This window comes from Xyrauchen texanus, chromosome 2, assembly GCF_025860055.1.
Source record: "Xyrauchen texanus isolate HMW12.3.18 chromosome 2, RBS_HiC_50CHRs, whole genome shotgun sequence".
Taxonomy (NCBI): Eukaryota; Metazoa; Chordata; class Actinopteri; order Cypriniformes; family Catostomidae; genus Xyrauchen; species Xyrauchen texanus.
This window is the reverse complement of record NC_068277.1, coordinates 59,511,590-59,529,712: the sequence shown is the minus strand read 5'-3', so window position 1 is coordinate 59,529,712 and position 18,123 is coordinate 59,511,590. Positions and strand designations below refer to the sequence as shown.

The window sequence follows — 18,123 nt, the reverse complement described above, 5'->3', positions numbered from 1 at the left end:
GCCTACGGAGCTAAAATATTATTTTAAAAGAATATTTTTAAATCTGAATTTGTGTTCTGCAGAAGAAAGGAAGTCATACACATCTGGGATGGCATGAGGGTGAGTAAATTATGAGAGAATTTTCATTTTTGGGTAAACTATCTTTTAAAAGTGATAGCTCAGCAATAACTTAATATTCTGTCATAATTTCTCTACCCTCATGTTGTTCCTAACCAGTGTGAGGCTTTGTATTATGTGGAACACAAAATATGTTAGACAGAATGTTAGGGACTTACAGTCTCTACAGGTCACAATTCATTTTAAATATATATATATATACATATACACATTCACTGAAAGTAAATAGTGACTCAGGCGAACATTCTGTCTAATATCTCCTTATTGTGTTGCATGGTAGAAAGAAAGTCATATGGGTTTGGAACAACATAATGATGAATGTTGACAGAATTTACATTAATAATAATAATAATAATTCTGTAATACGTTCAATGTGTATTATGTAATGCAATATAGGGGAGAGTAAATGTCTATTATGTCATTTGTGAAAGTAAATCTTTTAATTGGATACTTTCTTACTCAAGTACTTTATGTTAGTACTTTTACTTCTACTTCAGTAATTATGTTTTTGTACAGTTTTTGGCTACTCTACCCACCTCTGATTCTGAGTGACCATATCCTTCTCTACATGTTAACTCAATCCACTCTGATTTCAAGTATACAACCGATATACACTCTTCGATTATATATTTCCTATAATACACCACAGGGGAACTAACGAGCTGGAATAGAGAGCATGTGTGCGTGTGTGTGTGTGTGTGTGTGTGTGTGAGAGAGAGAGAGAGAGAGAGAGAGAGAGAGAGAGAGAGAGAGAGATATTGAGTGCAAGCGTGCAAGAGACTTTGTTTGCAGCCTCCTAGTTTCCTGCAATTTTTCATTTCAAACTGGCTGTACTGTTTAACTTTATGCCAAATCATTATTTGATTAAAATAACTAATTAAACTATAGCAATCCAAAATCATACACAAACATTTTTCAACTGATGATTTTGATACATTTGGCAGACATTTTTATCCAAAGTGATTTACAGTGCATTCAGGGTGTACATTTGACGAATTTGTGTGTTCCATGGTCCTTAAACCCATGATCTTGGTGTTGCTAGCGCCATGCTCTACCAGCTGAGCTACAAGTTATGTACTTTTTTATTTTGCCATTAATTCAGCTTAACACAAAGTTATTTCTTTCTATTATTGTTAACTCTTCACACAGTGGAAATGATAAATATAGCTTTCACACCAGTCTTCAAATACCTGATTCAAATACCAGACTGGGGTGCGACTGCAGTGTTAGCTTACTGCTTTAAACACTATGACACACAGCTGACATAGCTTAAAAATTATGATAAACAAAAGATAAGATACTTCTGTTGCAAGCTATCTTTAACACAAAACATCCATTTGATTACATTAGACCATGAGCTCTGCCTACACTTTCCTCAGCAAGATGGAAAGTCAAGAACAACAGAGGCATTTATTCTCATGTTTTGAAAACTCTCAAACCACACTGGACACACTGTTAATAGGTTGCGGAACAGGTGTTCCTACACAAGACACAGCACTCAAATTATAAACTATAGTAGTTGCAATCTGTTATTAATAGCCCATAGGATTGGCCTACGTTGTGCTCAGTAAAGGCCTGGATATACTTCGTTTTTCCATGTTCTGGATCGGATTTCACCAGTCCGACCGCATTGCCTTCCAAAGTATACTTTTCTGGCCGCGAGCGAATACGAAAGTGTTCGACGCATGCGCATTACTATCGTTTGTGACACTATTTTAGTAGTCAATGGACAGCACACGACATTAGTTGGTGATTGAGTTTCTCATCATCAATGTTGACTTTGGAGGAGAGTAGCCTGCTGAGGTATTGGAACTGATCTACATTTACAGGATGGGGGTGCATCCATTTTCTCCTCTGTTGGTTACTGCAGAAGGTGATGAAGAGCCTCCATCTCAGAGTTAGAGTCCCTGTTTAGTAGGTCCTCATAGTGCTCTTTTCCAACTTTATTGTCCTTCAGGAGCGTTAGCCCAACCTTAGAGCATAGGGGAGTAACACAGTGGCAGCTGGGCACATATTGTACCTCTCCTTGGGCATCAAATAGACCTATCAGAAATGCTTCTGTTGTTCTTGTCTTTGTGTCTTAAGGCCAAAGTATACTTCAGTTGTACGCATTGCTGACTGCTCCATGCACATCTGCACAGGTCATTGCTCTTGTTTTAAGTACCTCACGAGGGTCCTTTGTACAGAAGATTACATAGTCAATATGTTGCCAGAGATGCCTCCAGGATGTTTTAAATTGGTTCTTTTGGTAGAAAAGTGCGTTGGTGATGATTAAGCCCGATTAGTGTTCTGAGCAATTTTTTAACATTAGAAAAAGGTAAAAAGGTCTTTAAAAGGTCTTAAATCAAAGCAACAAGTCTTAAATTCGAGTGTTATAAAGTGTCACATCTTGAACCAATCCAGTCTGGATGTGTCTCTATTTGAAGAAAAATGTCTTTATGTCTGTGTGTAGAGTCATTTTGAATGTGTGTGTTGAATGGCTAAGTGCAATGCCTATGCTAGTTTTGCTAGTCATGGTGAACATGTGGTGTACTCTGCGATGTATATGCTTTATAATGTGTTGTGCATGTTGAGTGGACATTTTCAACATTTAACACAGTCCATTTTGTATGTTATGTGAGTGAATCTGTAAAACTAAATCGTTTAAATTGAATTTTGGTTTATTTCTTATAAAAAGAAATGCTGTAATGTTGAAAAATATATGTAGCTTTACATATTTTGTGAACAATGTCAAAGTTCTTGTAATATAATGTTGGAATTAACTTGGAAATGTTAAAGAATAGACACCCTATTCTTTGAGTGAATCATCTGTGGCCTAATTGCACTTCTCTGGTTGGACATTCTTCCATTACTCTGTGTTCCCTTCAATTGATTTCTTTTTTTTTTTTTTTTATAATTATGTTTATTGAATTTTCTTAAAATACAAATATAACACAAGAAGAAAAAAAAAGGGATAGCTCAGATTTTTATATAAAACAGGACCATACCATAATATGGCAAATTTTCCAAAAGATGAAGAGGATGACAAAAATAAGGTTAAATGTCCAGAAAGTTACACAGTTACAATGTTCCTTGTAATATAATAGGGCGAAGACAAGGTTCCAAAGCGTCCAGATATGGGGACCAGACTTTGTAAAACTGGCCTGTTTTCCCATGTAAAACATAGGTAAGGCGCTCCAGGGGAATCAACTCAAAAATGATCTTGTGCCATCCTTTAAGGGATGGAGATTTATCACTGATCAAATTAAGTAAAATATTTTTCTTAGCAGATGAAGTAATGCATCTATTAGGTATACCCAACACCAGTGAGACAAATAAATAATAACCTTTCAATAGAAGAAATTTCACAATTTGTAACAAGTGTTGTGTTGTTAGTAATATAATGTCTCAATATAATGAAACGAAAAAAAATCTAATTTGGACAAATTATACTTCTGAGTTAACTCCTCAAATGACATTAATTTATTGTCTGAAAAAATATCCCCAAGCTTACTAAGTCCCAAACAACACTATCGTTTAAAACCATCATCCAAAATTCCTGGGGTGAAATCAGGATTGTTTAGTATTGGGGTAAAGAAAGAAGTCAATTTAAATCTATCTTCAAGCCTACATGCTGATCTCCATGCTTTAAGAGTATTTACTATAATGGGATTATCATATATCTCTTTTATTTTTTGAAAACTTTTAACAAAAAGAAGAGCTCTTAAAGGAAATTGTGAAAAGGAAGATTCGATATCCAACCAAGTAGAGGAAAAATCATTCCTGACCCACTCTGCAATGTATTTCAGATGGGAACTTAACTGATACCTCTTAATATTTGGAAAATCCAACCCCCCCCCCATAGAACTTGGCAGATAGAGAATTGACATTTATAATCTAGGCTTACGTTTACTCCATATAAAGGAAGTTAGCCAGCTATTCGGGCCATTTAATTGTTATGTTCCCTGTTGTCTTTTGTTTTTGTACTGTCATCGTGAAGTTTAGTTTAATTCCTGTTTTGGTTTTGTAGTCTTTTTGTAGTTTCTTTTATTCTGTCATGTTCACTGTTGTCTTGTGTTCTATGTTTCTCTATTCACTTTCTTGTCTTGGTTCCTTGTCTGCTCCGTGTTTTCCTTTTCACCAGTCACCGTTCACGCTCCATGTCACGTTTTCTTTGTTGTCCGCCCCGTGTTTCACTGTCCTTGTCTAAAACTACATTTCCCACAATTCCCGGCCTCCCTCACTGCCTGCACTCATCATTGTTTCCACCTGTGTCTCGTTCTGTCTCCACTTTGTCTGTGTATTTAAACCCTGGTTCTTTGTTGAGTCTCTGTCGATTGTCGTTTGTTTCTTGTATGTTTCCTAGCCTGGTCCGTGCATGTCACTGTGAGCCCACGCATGTCACTGTGAGCGAGCCTGAGTCCTCGTCAGCCACGGTGAGCGAGCCAGAGCCCACGCATGTCACTGTGAGCGAGCCTCAGACGTCAGTGAGCCAGAGCCTGTAGCCTCAAACGTCAATGAGCCAGTGCCTGTAGCCTCAGACGTCAGTGAGCCAGAGCCGTTAGCCTCAAACGTCAATGAGCCAGAGCCTGTAGCCTCAGATGTCTCTGAGCCAGCGCCTGTAGCCTCCACCGTCCCTGAGCCAGCGCCTGTAGCCTCCACCGTCCCTGAGCCAGCGCCTGTAGCCTCAGATGTCCTTGAGCCAGCGCCTGTAGCCTCCACCGTCCCTGAGCCAGCCTGTAGCCTCCACCGTCCCTGAGCCAGCGCCTGTAGCCTCCACCGTCCCTGAGCCAGCGCCTGTAGCCTCCACCGTCCCTGAGCCAGCACCTGTAGCCTCAGATGTCCGTGAGCCAGCGCCTGTAGCCTCGACCGTCCCTGAACCAGCGCCTGCAGCCTCGACCGTCCCTGAGCCAGCGCCTGTGGTCTTGACCATCCAAGAGCCAGCGCCAGTAGCCCTGACCGTCCAAGAGCCTGCGCCAGTAGCCATGACGTCCAAGAGCCAGTGCCAGTAGCCACGACCGTCCTAGAGCCAGCACCCCCCGAGCTTACCAGAGCTCCGCCTTCCGAGGTTCCCGAGCTTTCCAGAGCTCCGCCCTCCGAGCTTTCCAGAGCTCCGCCTTCCGAGCTTTCCAGAGCTCCGCCTTCCGAGCTTTCCAGAGCTCCGCCTTCCGAGGTTCCCGAGCTTTCCAGAGCTCCGCCCTCCGAGCTTTCCAGAGCTCCGCCCTCCGAGCCTCCCAGAGCTCCGCCTTCCGAGCCTCCCAGAGCTCCGCCTTCCGAGCCTCCCAGAGCTCCGCCTTCCGAGATTCCTGAGCTTTCCAGAGCTCCGCCTTCAGAGCTTTCCAGAGCTCCGCCTTCAGAGCTTTCCAGAGCTCTGCCTTCCGAGCTTTCCAGAGCTCCGCCTTTCGAGCCTTCCAGAGCTCTGCCTTCCGAGCTGTCCAGAGCCCCGCCTTCCGAGATTCCCGAGCTTTCCAGAGCTCCGCCTTCCGAGATTCCCGAGCGTTCCAGAGCTCCGCCTTCCGAGCTTTCCAGAGCTCCGCCTCTCAAGCCTCTCGAGCCTTCTAGGGCTCCGCCTCTCAAGTCTCTCGAGCCTCCTAGGGCTCCGCCCCTCGAGTCCCTCGAGCCTCCCAGGGCTCCGCCCCTCAATTCACTCGAGTCTTCCAGGGCCCCGCCTCTCGAGTCTCTCGAGCCTTCCACGGCTCCGTTTCCCGAGCCTCCTACGGCTCCGCCTCCCGAGCCTTCCAGGTCTCCTACGGCTCCGCCTCTCGAGCCTCCTACGGCTCCGCCTCTCGAGCCTGCCTACGGCTCCTCTCCCAGAGACTCCCGAGCCTCCTACGGCCCCGCCTTCTGAGCCTCCTACAGCCCCGCCTTCTGAGCCTCCTACGGCTCCGCCCCCAGAGCCTCCTACGGCTCCGCCCCAGAGCCTCCTACGGCCCTGCTCCCAGATACTCCAGAGCCTACTAGAGCTCCGCCCTTCGAGCCTTCCTACGGCTCCGCCTCTCAAGCCTCCTACGGCTCCACCTCTCGAGCCTCCTACGGCTCCGTCTCCTGAGCCCCCCTTGGCTCCGCCTCCAGAGCCTTCCAGGCCTCCGCCTCTGAAACCTTCTACGGTGCCACCTCCCTCAGCTCCGCCTCCAGAGCCTTCCAGGTCTCCGCCTCAGAAACCTTCTACGGCACCACCTCCCTCGCCTCCTATGGCTCCGCCTCTCGAGCCACCCGAGCCTCCGACGGCTCCACCCTCAGAGCCTCCCGAGCCTCCTACGGCTCTGCCTCCCGAGCCTCCTACGGCTCTGTCTCCCGAGCCTCCTACGGCTCTGCCTACCGAGCCTCCTACGGCTCTGCCTCCAGAGCCTCCTACGGCTCAGCCCCCAAAGACTCCAGAACCTTCCAGGTCTCCGCTCCTAAAGCCTCCTACAGCGGTGCCTACCTCGGCTCCACCTCCTGAGTCTCCCTCAGCTCCGCCTTCTGAGCCTTCTAAGCCATCACCTCCCTCGGCTTCACCTCCCGAGCCTCCCTCGGCTCCACCTCAGAGGTCCTCCTTGGCTCCGCTTCATGCGGTTCCGCCGGCCTCCCCAGTGGCCACTCCTCCTCCTAGGTCCCCTGAACCGGCCCTTGCCTTCTGGCCAGCCCCCGGGCCATCTAAACCTGTCCAGGCCCGGTCAATACCTCCCTGGCCTCTTAAACCTGTCCCTTTGTGCCCCCGTAGACTGCCTAATTGCCCCTTGTGCCCCCATGGACTGACTCCTTTCCCTTTGTGCCCCCGTGAACTTTCTCTTTTCCCTTTGTGCCTCCGTGGACTGCCCAATTGTCCCTTGTACCCCCATAAACTGCCTAATTGACCCTTGTGCCCCCATGGACTGCCTATTTGTCCCTTGTGCCTCCTTGGATGGTCTCTGTGTCCCTTGTTCCCCCTTTCATCTATCTGTTTTCTCCCCCGGTCTACCCCCTCACTCCTTGGTAATTCTGTGTTTTTGGTATTTCTGTTTTTTTGTTAGGACCGTCTGGAATCCGGTCCTTTTGAGGGGGGGTTATGTTATGTTCCCTGTTGTCTTTTGTTTTTGTACTGTTCGTTCGTTTCTTGTATGTTTCCTAGCCTGGTCCGTGTTCCCTACCCGAGTTCTTAGTTTTGTTTGTGTTTTGTTTCATCGTGTTTAAGTTTCCAGTTTTTCCCATCGTGGACTTTCCTTTGTGTTTACCTTTTATTTCTTATGTGTTAAAGTCATTAAAAACCGCATTTGGATCCGCACCTCTCGTCTGTCTTGTCCTGTTTCCTCACCCTTCATAATATTAATGTCCTATTTGAGAATAGTATAGGAACCATTTGAATAGGGTATAACAGTTTTGGTAGAACAATCATCTTTACAAGTGCTATCCAACCTAGCCAAGATACTGGCAAGGAATTCCAGCATTTTAAGTCTATTTTCTCAAATAAAGGAAAGAAATTAAATTTGTACATCTGCTTCAAGAACGAAGAGATAGAAATACCTAGATAAATAAAACCTAGAGGCGACCACTTAAAAGGAAAACAGGGTGTAATATTAGGTATGGAAATGAGAGTACCTAAAGGCATAGCTTCAGATTTAGCTAAATTAATTTTATAACCAGAAAAGGTACTATACTTGTTGATCAACTCAATCAGAGCAGGAACTGACTTCTCAGCCTCAGATAAAGCAATACATCATCAGCATAAAGCGCAATCTTGTGATGTTTATGTCCTATCTGCAAACCCGAAATAGATGTTGCCGATCTGATTGCTTCAGCTAGAGGCTCTATGGCCATCGCAAACAAAAGTAGTGACAGGGGGCAACCTTGCATTGTGCCTCTATGTATAGGAAAATAATCAGATCTAAAGCCATTTGTCAATACGGCAGAGCGTGGGTTCGTGTACAGCACTCTATTCCATTGCACAACATTTTTACCTAGGCCAAATTTTTCCAAAACAAACAAAAGGTAGGACCACTCAATACGGTCAAACGCCTTCTCTGCATCCAAAGAAAGCACTAGCCATCTATGGATTTCCCTTTAAAGGCATAGATAATGTTTAAAAGGCGTCTTATATTATCAGATGAATTCCTACCCTGTATAAATCCTGTTTGATCGATCCCAATTATTGTAGGAAGAATGTTTTCAAGGCGCATTCCTAAAATTTTAGAAAGCAATTTCCGGTCCACATTCAGTAATGCTATTGGCCTATAAGAAGAACATACATCAGGACTTTTACCTTTCTTTAATATAAGCATGATATTAGCTTCTCTAAGGGTCTTTGGTAATTCTTTAACCACAAACGAATAATTAAACATCTTAAGCAATGGGTCTACATGCAGCTCTTTAAACTCCTTAACTCTCCGCAAAACCCATCTGGTCCAGGTGATTTACCATTCTTTAGAACATTAATAGCATTAATAACCTCCTGTCTAGTAATAGGTCCATTGAGGGAGTGTTTTTGTGTAGCTGAAATTGTTGGAAGATTAATCTCAGAAAAAAAGTCAACCATTTGCCTGAGATGGTCATCTGTTTTCTCAGAAGAATATAGATTCATATAAAAATCTTTAAACAAGTTATTAATGTTCTTATTATCGTGGAAAATATTATCCTCTGAGACAACAATATTAGCGATAAGCTGAGATGCAGCACGTTGTTTTGCAATATATGCTAGAAATCTCCCAGGTTTGTCTCCATGCTCATAAAATCTTTGTTTTGAGTATCTTATTTTCTTCTCTGCTTCCACGGTAAGGAGACAGTCTAAAGATGCTCTAACTGCCTGTAACTCTTTCAATAAATCTGCTGATGGAGATCTGTTATAAATTTTTTCCTTAACCAATAACTGAGCCTCCAAAGCCCTGTGATTCATCATTCTTTGACGCTTTCTAGAGGAAGTGTATGAAATAATTTGCCCCCTTGCATAAGCTTTACAAGTTTCCCACAATAAAGATGGATTATCTGTGGATAGAGAATTAATAGATAGAAAGGATTTAAATTCAGAAGAGAAGTAAACTGAAAATGCGCTGTCTCCAAGTGTTGCAATATTAAGCCTCCACTGTATAGAACAGTCCGCTGTATTCCTGAATCGAAGCTCCATAGTGACACTGGCATGATCTGACAGTAAAATGCTTTCAATATTACAAAATAGTACTAAGTGCAGATCTGTTTTTGGCATAAAGAAGTAGTCTAATCTGGACTGACACTTATAGGAGGTAGAAAAAAAAATGTATATTCCTTATCAGCAGGGTGAAGATTTCTCCAGACATCTACAAAACCAAGATCTTTACAAATATTCTGCAGGGATCTCTCCTGAGCAGTTAGAGACGCAGAACTATGTGGGTGTCTATCTACAAGAGGATTCATTACACAATTAAAATCTCCACCCACAATTGTTAAATCTGCTGACCTGGCACTGAAGTCCAGAAACACTTTAGTAATAAAGTCAGATGGATGAGCCGGAGGATAGTACATGTTTAGTATGAGAATAGTTTTACCTTGCAACAAGCCTACAACAATAACATTATGACCGCTCCTATCTTTAATACAGTTTACAATTTTGAACGGTAAATTACATTTAATGAGAATGGCAACACCTCTACTTCTAGATGTAAAATAAGAAAAGTATACCTGCCCAAAACCACCCTGTTGTAATTTTAGATGTTCTGCATCACTCAGATGAGTCTCTTGTAAACGAGCAATTTCGATATTTCCTTTTTTCAAAAAATCAAGTATCGTTCTCCGCTTTATAGGACTATGGATACCTCCAATATTCCAAGTGCAAGTCCTAATCACTCTAGACATTCAATATTGTACAGGCAATCAGTGCAAACATAATACAGATGATTTTAGAGTATATTCCTGTAATGAAACCCTTAGGGAATCTGAGCTTCAAACAAAAATTTTATAAAATCAAAACAGAACACAGAAAACTATTCAAGGGAACAAACCTGCCAAACATGCAGGAAGAACTGTTCTTACTCTTTTCGTCTGCAGGCAACTGCCTACCCCCCAAACACCACTCACATCTCTGAACATAGGGTAAACACAAACCTCACCATGCTCTCAGCAACATGATACATCTTCACTCAGCATGTTATTTTGTTGAAATACCACATAACTGTCCGCGTAAGCTCGCCAAATTAGCCCAAGCTGTCAACGAACGCAGTCGCGTCATCTGAAGAGGCAAAGCGCTTCACTGTCCCGTTGATGGTCAGCCTCAGAGTTGCAGGATACAGCAGGGCATACTCAATCTTCATCTTCTGCAGTCGCCGTTTGATATCGTCGAAAGCCTTGCGTTTCTTTATCACCATCGCAGAGTAATCATTGAAGAATGAAATCCTCGGTCCTGCGTCAGTGCTCCTTTCGGGATCCATGCCAACACGACGAGCTGCGTCCAACACTCGCTGTTCGTCCGTAAAGTTATGAAACTTTATGGTGACAGGTCTGGGTCTCTGCTTAGGTCCTGGTAATGGCGCTAAAGAGCGATGAGTACGATCAAGCTTGATCCGTCCAGCCTTTGTTGCAATCTTTATGTAATCGGGCAACCACCTTTCAAAGAAGTGCACCGGATCAGTCCCTTCCACGCCCTCTTGAAGACCGACAAGATGCAAATTACACCTGCTCCCGCGATTCTCCAGATCGTGATGTGCGCTGACATTTCGCTCACTTTTTTATGAAGATCAGCCATGGTGGCCTGCAGGGATTCCGTTGAATTTTCCACACCAGCTATTCGTTCCTCCGCCTGGCCCACTCTCTCCACCAAGGCTTGGAACTGAACGGTTTGATCGTTTATTGCGGCTAGGACAGTATTCACTTTCTCATCTATTACCTTCGTAATGTTTTCAGTTAATTTATCCAGAGCTTGAGCATAGTTGGAGTTGGAAATTTCCTCCTCACGACTCATGCTTGCGTTGTTCATATTAGCACCCTGCTCGTCGCTGCTGATAGTATAACTTTTCAGCACAATCTTCCTAGCTTTCAGCATTCTGTCAGATCCTTTTGAAAAATATTGATCTAAAGACATGGCACAATAACCATTTAAGCTCGTAGAATGATTCTGCTGAGTGAAAATATAAATTAATCGAATATTTGAACTAACGTATGAGAGCTCGCCAAAAGACGTGTCCACTCTACGATGCTATCTTTCTTCCCCCCAATTGATTTCATACATTTTCTGAAATTTGGTCTTAAAAAAAAAAAGTCTTAAATTTAGCTTCAGAACCCTGATTGGAGGTAAATTGTGCCTCCCCATTGGTTATTATTTTGTCCTATCCTGACATTAAAATCTCCAAGCAGGATTACTGTTGGTTTTTCTTTGCTATGTACACTGTTGTCTGCTCAGTCTTGAATGTAACCCCAACCACTTGTTTGCCTTGTTATTAGTTTATCTGTTACACCTGCCTTCCCTCATTATCCTCCTCATTTCCTTCCCTATTTAATCTCCATGTGATATCTGTCTTGTGCCAGTTCATTGTGGATAGTCCTGTGGAATGTATAGTGGATTTCCTTGGGCGCTTCTCATTTCTTAAATTGTGCATTCTCATTTCCTTTTCTTGTTTCCTAGCTCCACCTTCTTAGGAAATAAGGAAAGGATCCAAGGAAAGATGTATTTGTAAAATGGAATGTCCTGTTCACTCATGCATCCCTTCAAAGCAGTGTCTATGTACAGTTGCAACCCGTCGCTGTTGAAACCTGAGTATAACTGAAGTGTAGTTTGGGCTTTATCCTGCTGTTTGTTAACAGCTTCTCTCAGTGCATAGGCTACAGCTCGTGCTTTACAACATTTTGTTTTGGTCCCTGTAACTGCCTCTCTGTCTGCACTTTGGAGTATTTTTCACATATATTGGAGTATTTTTCACAGATTTGCTCTACAGGGTTGATCAACTGAGCAAACACTTTAGATCAGTCTAACTTCAAAATGTGAATCCAATTTTGAACCATCAAACTAGGTCACACCCCTTTTGATACCAATAGAACCAACTTCTCTGTTTGTTCCACACACTGTACCTTCACATAGATTTTTCCAGTAATTGACCCTTCGCTAAGCTCCGCCCTCTTTGGTTATGGTTGCTTGCTCTGACAAGCTCTGCAGAACATCCCATAGGATTGAATGGGAGATTGCCGTATAGGGCACGGTTTTTGTCAAAATATTCTCATAAACGGAATGGATAATATTTTTAAGTGGGCTGGAAGACATTGAAACGCACATTTATTTGACATTTGTTGTCAAATAAATAGTCCAATTACACAGTAATTTGATTGAAAACTGTGCAGACTGTGTATCTGAATTGAGGTGAATCACATTCACTTGAAAAGAGAAAAGCATGTCATTTGATAGCAATTACAAACCTCATTAGTAACATAACATAAGTGTGAGTGAAAAGAACTGTTTATAATGTCTCATAACATGCTGTGAACTCCTTTAATCACCTTTACTAAGTCATGAATCAATCCCTAAATTAATAAATGTTAAGTTATTAGCTTGAAATTACCTTGGGGGAAATGTAGGGGTCCTAGGGTCATTTAGGAATGAGGAATGACGCACTTTAATCCAGAGCATGCTCTTCTCAAAATTTATTTAAAGATTTTTTTTTTTTAAAAGAAAGAAAAAAAACATTGTGTCTATCCTCTTTGTGTCACTATTACAAGTTACCCAGCAACAACGTTGAAATTTTTTGGGGGATAATTTCGAGAAAATCCCGTTTAGAACTGCTCAAAACACACATTACTCCCATAGATTATCATTGTAAATAAGCAAGCACTCTTCAGAGTGGCGGCGGGGCAACCGTTGCTAAGACAGCATTGGTCAGAAAAGTTTTTAAGGTGAGGCTTGGCGAAGGATCAATTCAATAGGCTCTGAACTGTATGTTCTCAATGTCACATCACATGACTGTAGTTTCCACTTTTTACCTGCGCTTGTACAGTTTTTCTGCAATCAGACACATAGCTACAGCTCTAGCTATTTCCATCCGAATTTTTACACCATTAAGTTCACACATAATCACAATCACCCATAACTGTCCTCACATAAGTCCTCACTCTTTTCAGTCCCCTGTACTGCCTTTGATGGCTGTAGAGTTTGCTGCAGATCAGTTGTTACAGAGAGACTCTGGTGGTCTGTTTAAAAATTCCAATGTCAAAGTCTTCTTTCTGTAAAGTCATATAACCCAATTATGTTTACCTATGTCTGTAATAGCCAATGACTGATTAATATATTTTTAAAGAAACACAACCATCTTTAAATCTTAAAATACCACACATACAGTAGTGTTAATCAGCAACTCAGCTGAGCATGGTCATTCTGGTGAAGCTGGTTGACCAAGGAAGTCTTGCTGGTTAAGCAAATAATGCAGTCAAGAATGGACAACACTATCAAAGCTGGTGACCAGTGTCCAAAACACAACATTTGCTGACAACCAGCACCAGGTGGATGGTATACATAGGACAGCACTCTTGTTTGACTTTGAAACACTTACTGATCTTTATCAAGCTCTCCGAACTTGCTGAGATAAGGGAAGTTATTCCTGATGCACTCAAACTCTTCACGTGAGATGTACCCATCACGGTCCGTGTCGAAATTCTTAAACACAGACTGCAAGGAAGGAAATACAGATTGGTGGATCTTACATGATGGAGGGAGTTTTAAATAAATAAAAACAAAAAAACATTTTTGTTTTGTTTAATTATTACATTTATAGTTACGATGAGTGAAACCAAATATACAGAGCTGACCCAGCACTAAGGTCAGGCTTTAAATGATTAGCCTACTGACAAATCCGACATTGGCAACTGTTACGACCCACCATATTGCCAGACAAACAATTGTTCTTGTTTAATGTAGGTCTATGTAAATCCTTTGTGTTGGAATGGAATGTTACAAAAATGATAATGTTGCTGATCCTGTTGCTGTGTCTTTAATAAATACAGAGAAGTGCATGCTATTGATAAGACTACTATACACATTATGAAATGAACATGTTACCTCAGTATGGACTGTTTAATTTGACCCAAGGTAAGCTATTTAATCTCACTTAAAGTTAATATGTTTACGTATCGATTCAAGACATAGTAGTGAGATATTAAAGGGATAGTTCACCCAGAAATTACAATTCTCTCATCATTTACTCGCCCTCATGTCATTTCAGATGTCTATGACTTTCTTTCTTTTGCAGAACACAAACAAAGATTTTTAGAAGAATATCTCAGATCTGAAGGTCCACAAAATGCAAGTGAATGATGACCAGAACTTTGAAGCTGAATCAAACCCATTGGTGTGGGTGAGAAACAGAGCAATATTTACTTTTATCTTTTTACTATAAATTCTCCTCCCTGCCCAGAAGGTGGTGATATGTACAAAGAATGCTAAACACCAAAAACAAAAGAAGGTGGAAGTGAAAGTGAAAGTGGAGATTTATAGTATTAAAAAAAGGACTTATACATTGATCTGTTTCTCACCCACACCTATCATATCGCTTCTAAAGACAAGGATTTAACCACTGGAGTCATTTGGATAACTTTTATGCTGCCTTTAAATCTGGCCACACTTTTTGGAACATCCTTTTTCATTTTTGTGTGAATTAGTTTTTTCACTTACATCCACCATCTTCTCGATATGTTTGCTGATAATAGCAGGATCAGCTTTAGGCTTCACTGATGCTGTCCACTCGTCAATCATCGAAGGTTGCTTAGGAGCTTGGCTGGGGGAGGAACCTGAGTTCTATAAACAAACATTATGTACATTGCAATGAATGTATGGTATTGTTTGACTAGCAAAACAAACATGAGACAATGCCTAAATTGAACCAAATAGGAATGCAACAATTAACTGGAAAACTGACCGCTGGTTTTGCAGCTCTGGGTTCTCTCTGTAACGAGAGCTGATAAATTTCTTCTTCTGTGTGGTACTGATCCAGTGACACCTATACATAAGACACAAGCACATCTGTCTCAGGATACAGTGCATGGAATTAATGTATAAACACTTTTAGCAAACGTTATACATGTGTTATTTCTTACAAGTATAATCCTGAAAATTGAGAGATTGCTGTTAACTAAATGGCATGTTTACAGCCTATCTACAGAATAGCTCATTATAATGGTAACACTTTAAAAAATGGTTCTATACATTAAAGGTGCACTCAGTAATTTTTTCCTCATTAAAATGTTTAACTCCTAAAGGCATGAATTGTAATTTTGCAATATATGTAGGAAATCATGAGCACTCACATTAAAATAAAGACTCATATCAGTAACTTTATAAAAGTTGTTTTATTCTACATGGAGAGGGTCCACACATGGGGCGGCTATGTTAGAATCACATGACCAGCTGAATACTACTCGCTTAATCTCAGTAACCGTCCTGCTATTGGACACTTTTACTCACTGATTAAAGTAATCATGGCTGACTGTGTATACTACATTTCTACAATGACATCTGAAACTAAAAACTATTGATTTTAAATGATGCTGCATCCAAGCCACTAGGTGTCAGTGTAAGTCCAAGATGACACAAAGACAAAAGTTACCGAGTGCACCTTTAGCCACACGTGACCACGTGTCCACATGCGTGGACGGTGTATTTTGGCTTCGCTATATGCAATAGATAATTTAAATGAATAAAAACCAACTGAATGCTGTTCACAAGACTGTAGACTCTCATTTAAAGTCAAGTGACACAACAGCATACCGATTTCCATGAAGCGCTTCTACGGACACAGCGCCAACATAAGTGCCTCTAGTAAGAAATATCTTTATGTTTTTTTCATTGAAAGCTGTTTGGTTGTAAAGAGTAGAGTCTCTCGTTTAGTTTGATATGCCGTTTTAAAATATCTGTTCATTTTTCGCGCATCAGCATCCTGATAAACACGATGTCCACATACGAGGATTTTGGGACATTACGCATTCCCTCAAAAGTAGAACAAAACATGTTATTTATTTTGAATAACTTTCAACATTAGCACATCTGTTGGTCATTTTGCTTAATTTTAATATACTTTATTTTGGTATCACTGTGCAATACGATTTGATTCATTAACATTAGTAAATGCATTCCTATATTAATGTGCATTTTCACATTGAGAATAAATGGGATCATCCAAAAGCTGAAAAACTTTGCTTTCAGAGGATTTATATGGAGTTAGGATGACAATAAGGTGCATTTCAAACTGTTCTGAGACCAGTGAAGACAGACAGCACACTGAAGGTTAAGTCATTCACTAAATAGGGAGCAAGGGATCCTATAGCTTTCTATGCAGCTAAGATCATTCAGTCCTAAAATCTGAACACAAGTTCAGTTTCAGGCTGCAGATGATGTTTGGACCACTCAACATGTTTGGCAGACATGGGGCAATGGTAATCGGTACATACTATAGATTCAGACATTTATAATGCAGCATTTTATTTTAACATGGTTGGCTGTGATTGGATGATGCTGGACATTCCTTTGAATATGAATAATTTATTCAGTTTTAAAGAAAATCAGCTGTAATGTCTGTAACGTCACAAAAACATGAATAACCAACACTCCTGAAACATTTTATGAAAATAATCATTCAGTCCGATTTGTGAAACAGTTTGTTTGATTAAAGAACCAACTCAAAAGAACAATTCACACACACAGACATCACTTTGGTTTGAGACTTTGAGCAAGCTTTTTTCTACTCAAGAGCGATATTTAGAATATAATATTTCATATTACTGTATGTGACGATTTGTTGTAGATGACAGGAAATACTTAATCATTACATTAATTCTCCTCTGTATGATGATAGACAAACAACATCCTTACATACACCTACCATATGGCAGGCTGAAATATCTGTAATTCAGATATCCAAATTTAAGCACTGCTGCTATTCCTCTGAGATGTTACTTATATGCATCATTTGCTGAAAACATACACATAAAGCTAAAAATAGCTTTTATAGAATAAAAAGTGTGTCAGAGCTGTTCAATAAAAAAATATCCCCCTAAATCACACTTAGATACTTCCTTCCTGCTGAAACACACACACACACACACACACACACACACACACACACACACACACACACACACACACACACACACACACACACACACACACATGTTGGTCTACCTATCATTATGAGGACTTTCCATAGACATAATGACTTTTATACTGTACAAACTATAGATTCTATCCTCTAAACCTAACACAACCCCTAAACTTAATCATCACAGAAAACTTTCTGCATTTTTACATTTTCAATTAAACATTGTTTAGTATGATTTTTAAGCGATTTGAATTATGGGGACACTACAAATGTCCTCATAAATCACATTTATAGCATAATACCCTTGTAATTACTAATTTGTAACTTACAAAATTGTCCTCGTAAATCACAAAAACACGCACACACACACACACACACACACACACACACACACACACACACACACACACACACACACACACACACACACACACTCACCGTGAGCAGATTGAGCAAGTCTGTGTTGGCCTCAATGTTAGGGGGAGTGGTCTGCACGAGGGCTAGTTCCTGAAGGATTGCATAGAGTTGCTGTGTTTTAGCCAAGTTGACACGAGTCTTCTCTGAGTCCATCCAGTCTGGCAGAGCGACATGAACAGCTATCAGGTCCTTGAGGTTAACAGCCAGAATTGGGAAGCGAAATCCAGTGCACTCAGCGAATCGGCGCCGATACTGACTGTAGTTACTACAAGAGGTCACCAGGTCTACCAAACTGTTAAAGATCTGAGAGAGATATTCGGATGAACAAGTGTTAGGTCCTATTTACAGTTATTGGTCTGAAAAATAGGTGTTGGGGCTGATGTTAAGGTCTGACGTACAGGGCTGACGTAGTGTCCCATGCACTATTGTGTCCGATATACAAGTGTTGGGCTGAAGTACATGTGTCGTATTTACCTTTTTGGTCTCATTGTTGATGTGTGCCTCCGTCTCCTTCAGCCTAGAGATGGAGCTGTTACTGAGACTGCCGACCACAGCCATCAGAGTGTTAAAATTCTGCAACTGCAGTAGTTTCTACAGGGAGTGAAAGTTTAAACTAGTT

General features: G+C 41.3%; 1 protein-coding gene across 1 annotated transcript in view; it reads right to left on the bottom strand.

Moving 5' to 3' along the window:
• LOC127618977 (RAS guanyl-releasing protein 2) overlaps positions 1 to 18,123 on the bottom strand; it is a 77,554-nt gene that overhangs the window by 15,260 nt on the left and 44,171 nt on the right. Inside the window, 5 exon segments of the mRNA XM_052091685.1 lie at positions 13,551 to 13,666; positions 14,669 to 14,791; positions 14,913 to 14,993; positions 17,526 to 17,807; positions 17,979 to 18,095. Coding sequence (XP_051947645.1) covers positions 13,551 to 13,666; positions 14,669 to 14,791; positions 14,913 to 14,993; positions 17,526 to 17,807; positions 17,979 to 18,095 — 719 coding nt within the window.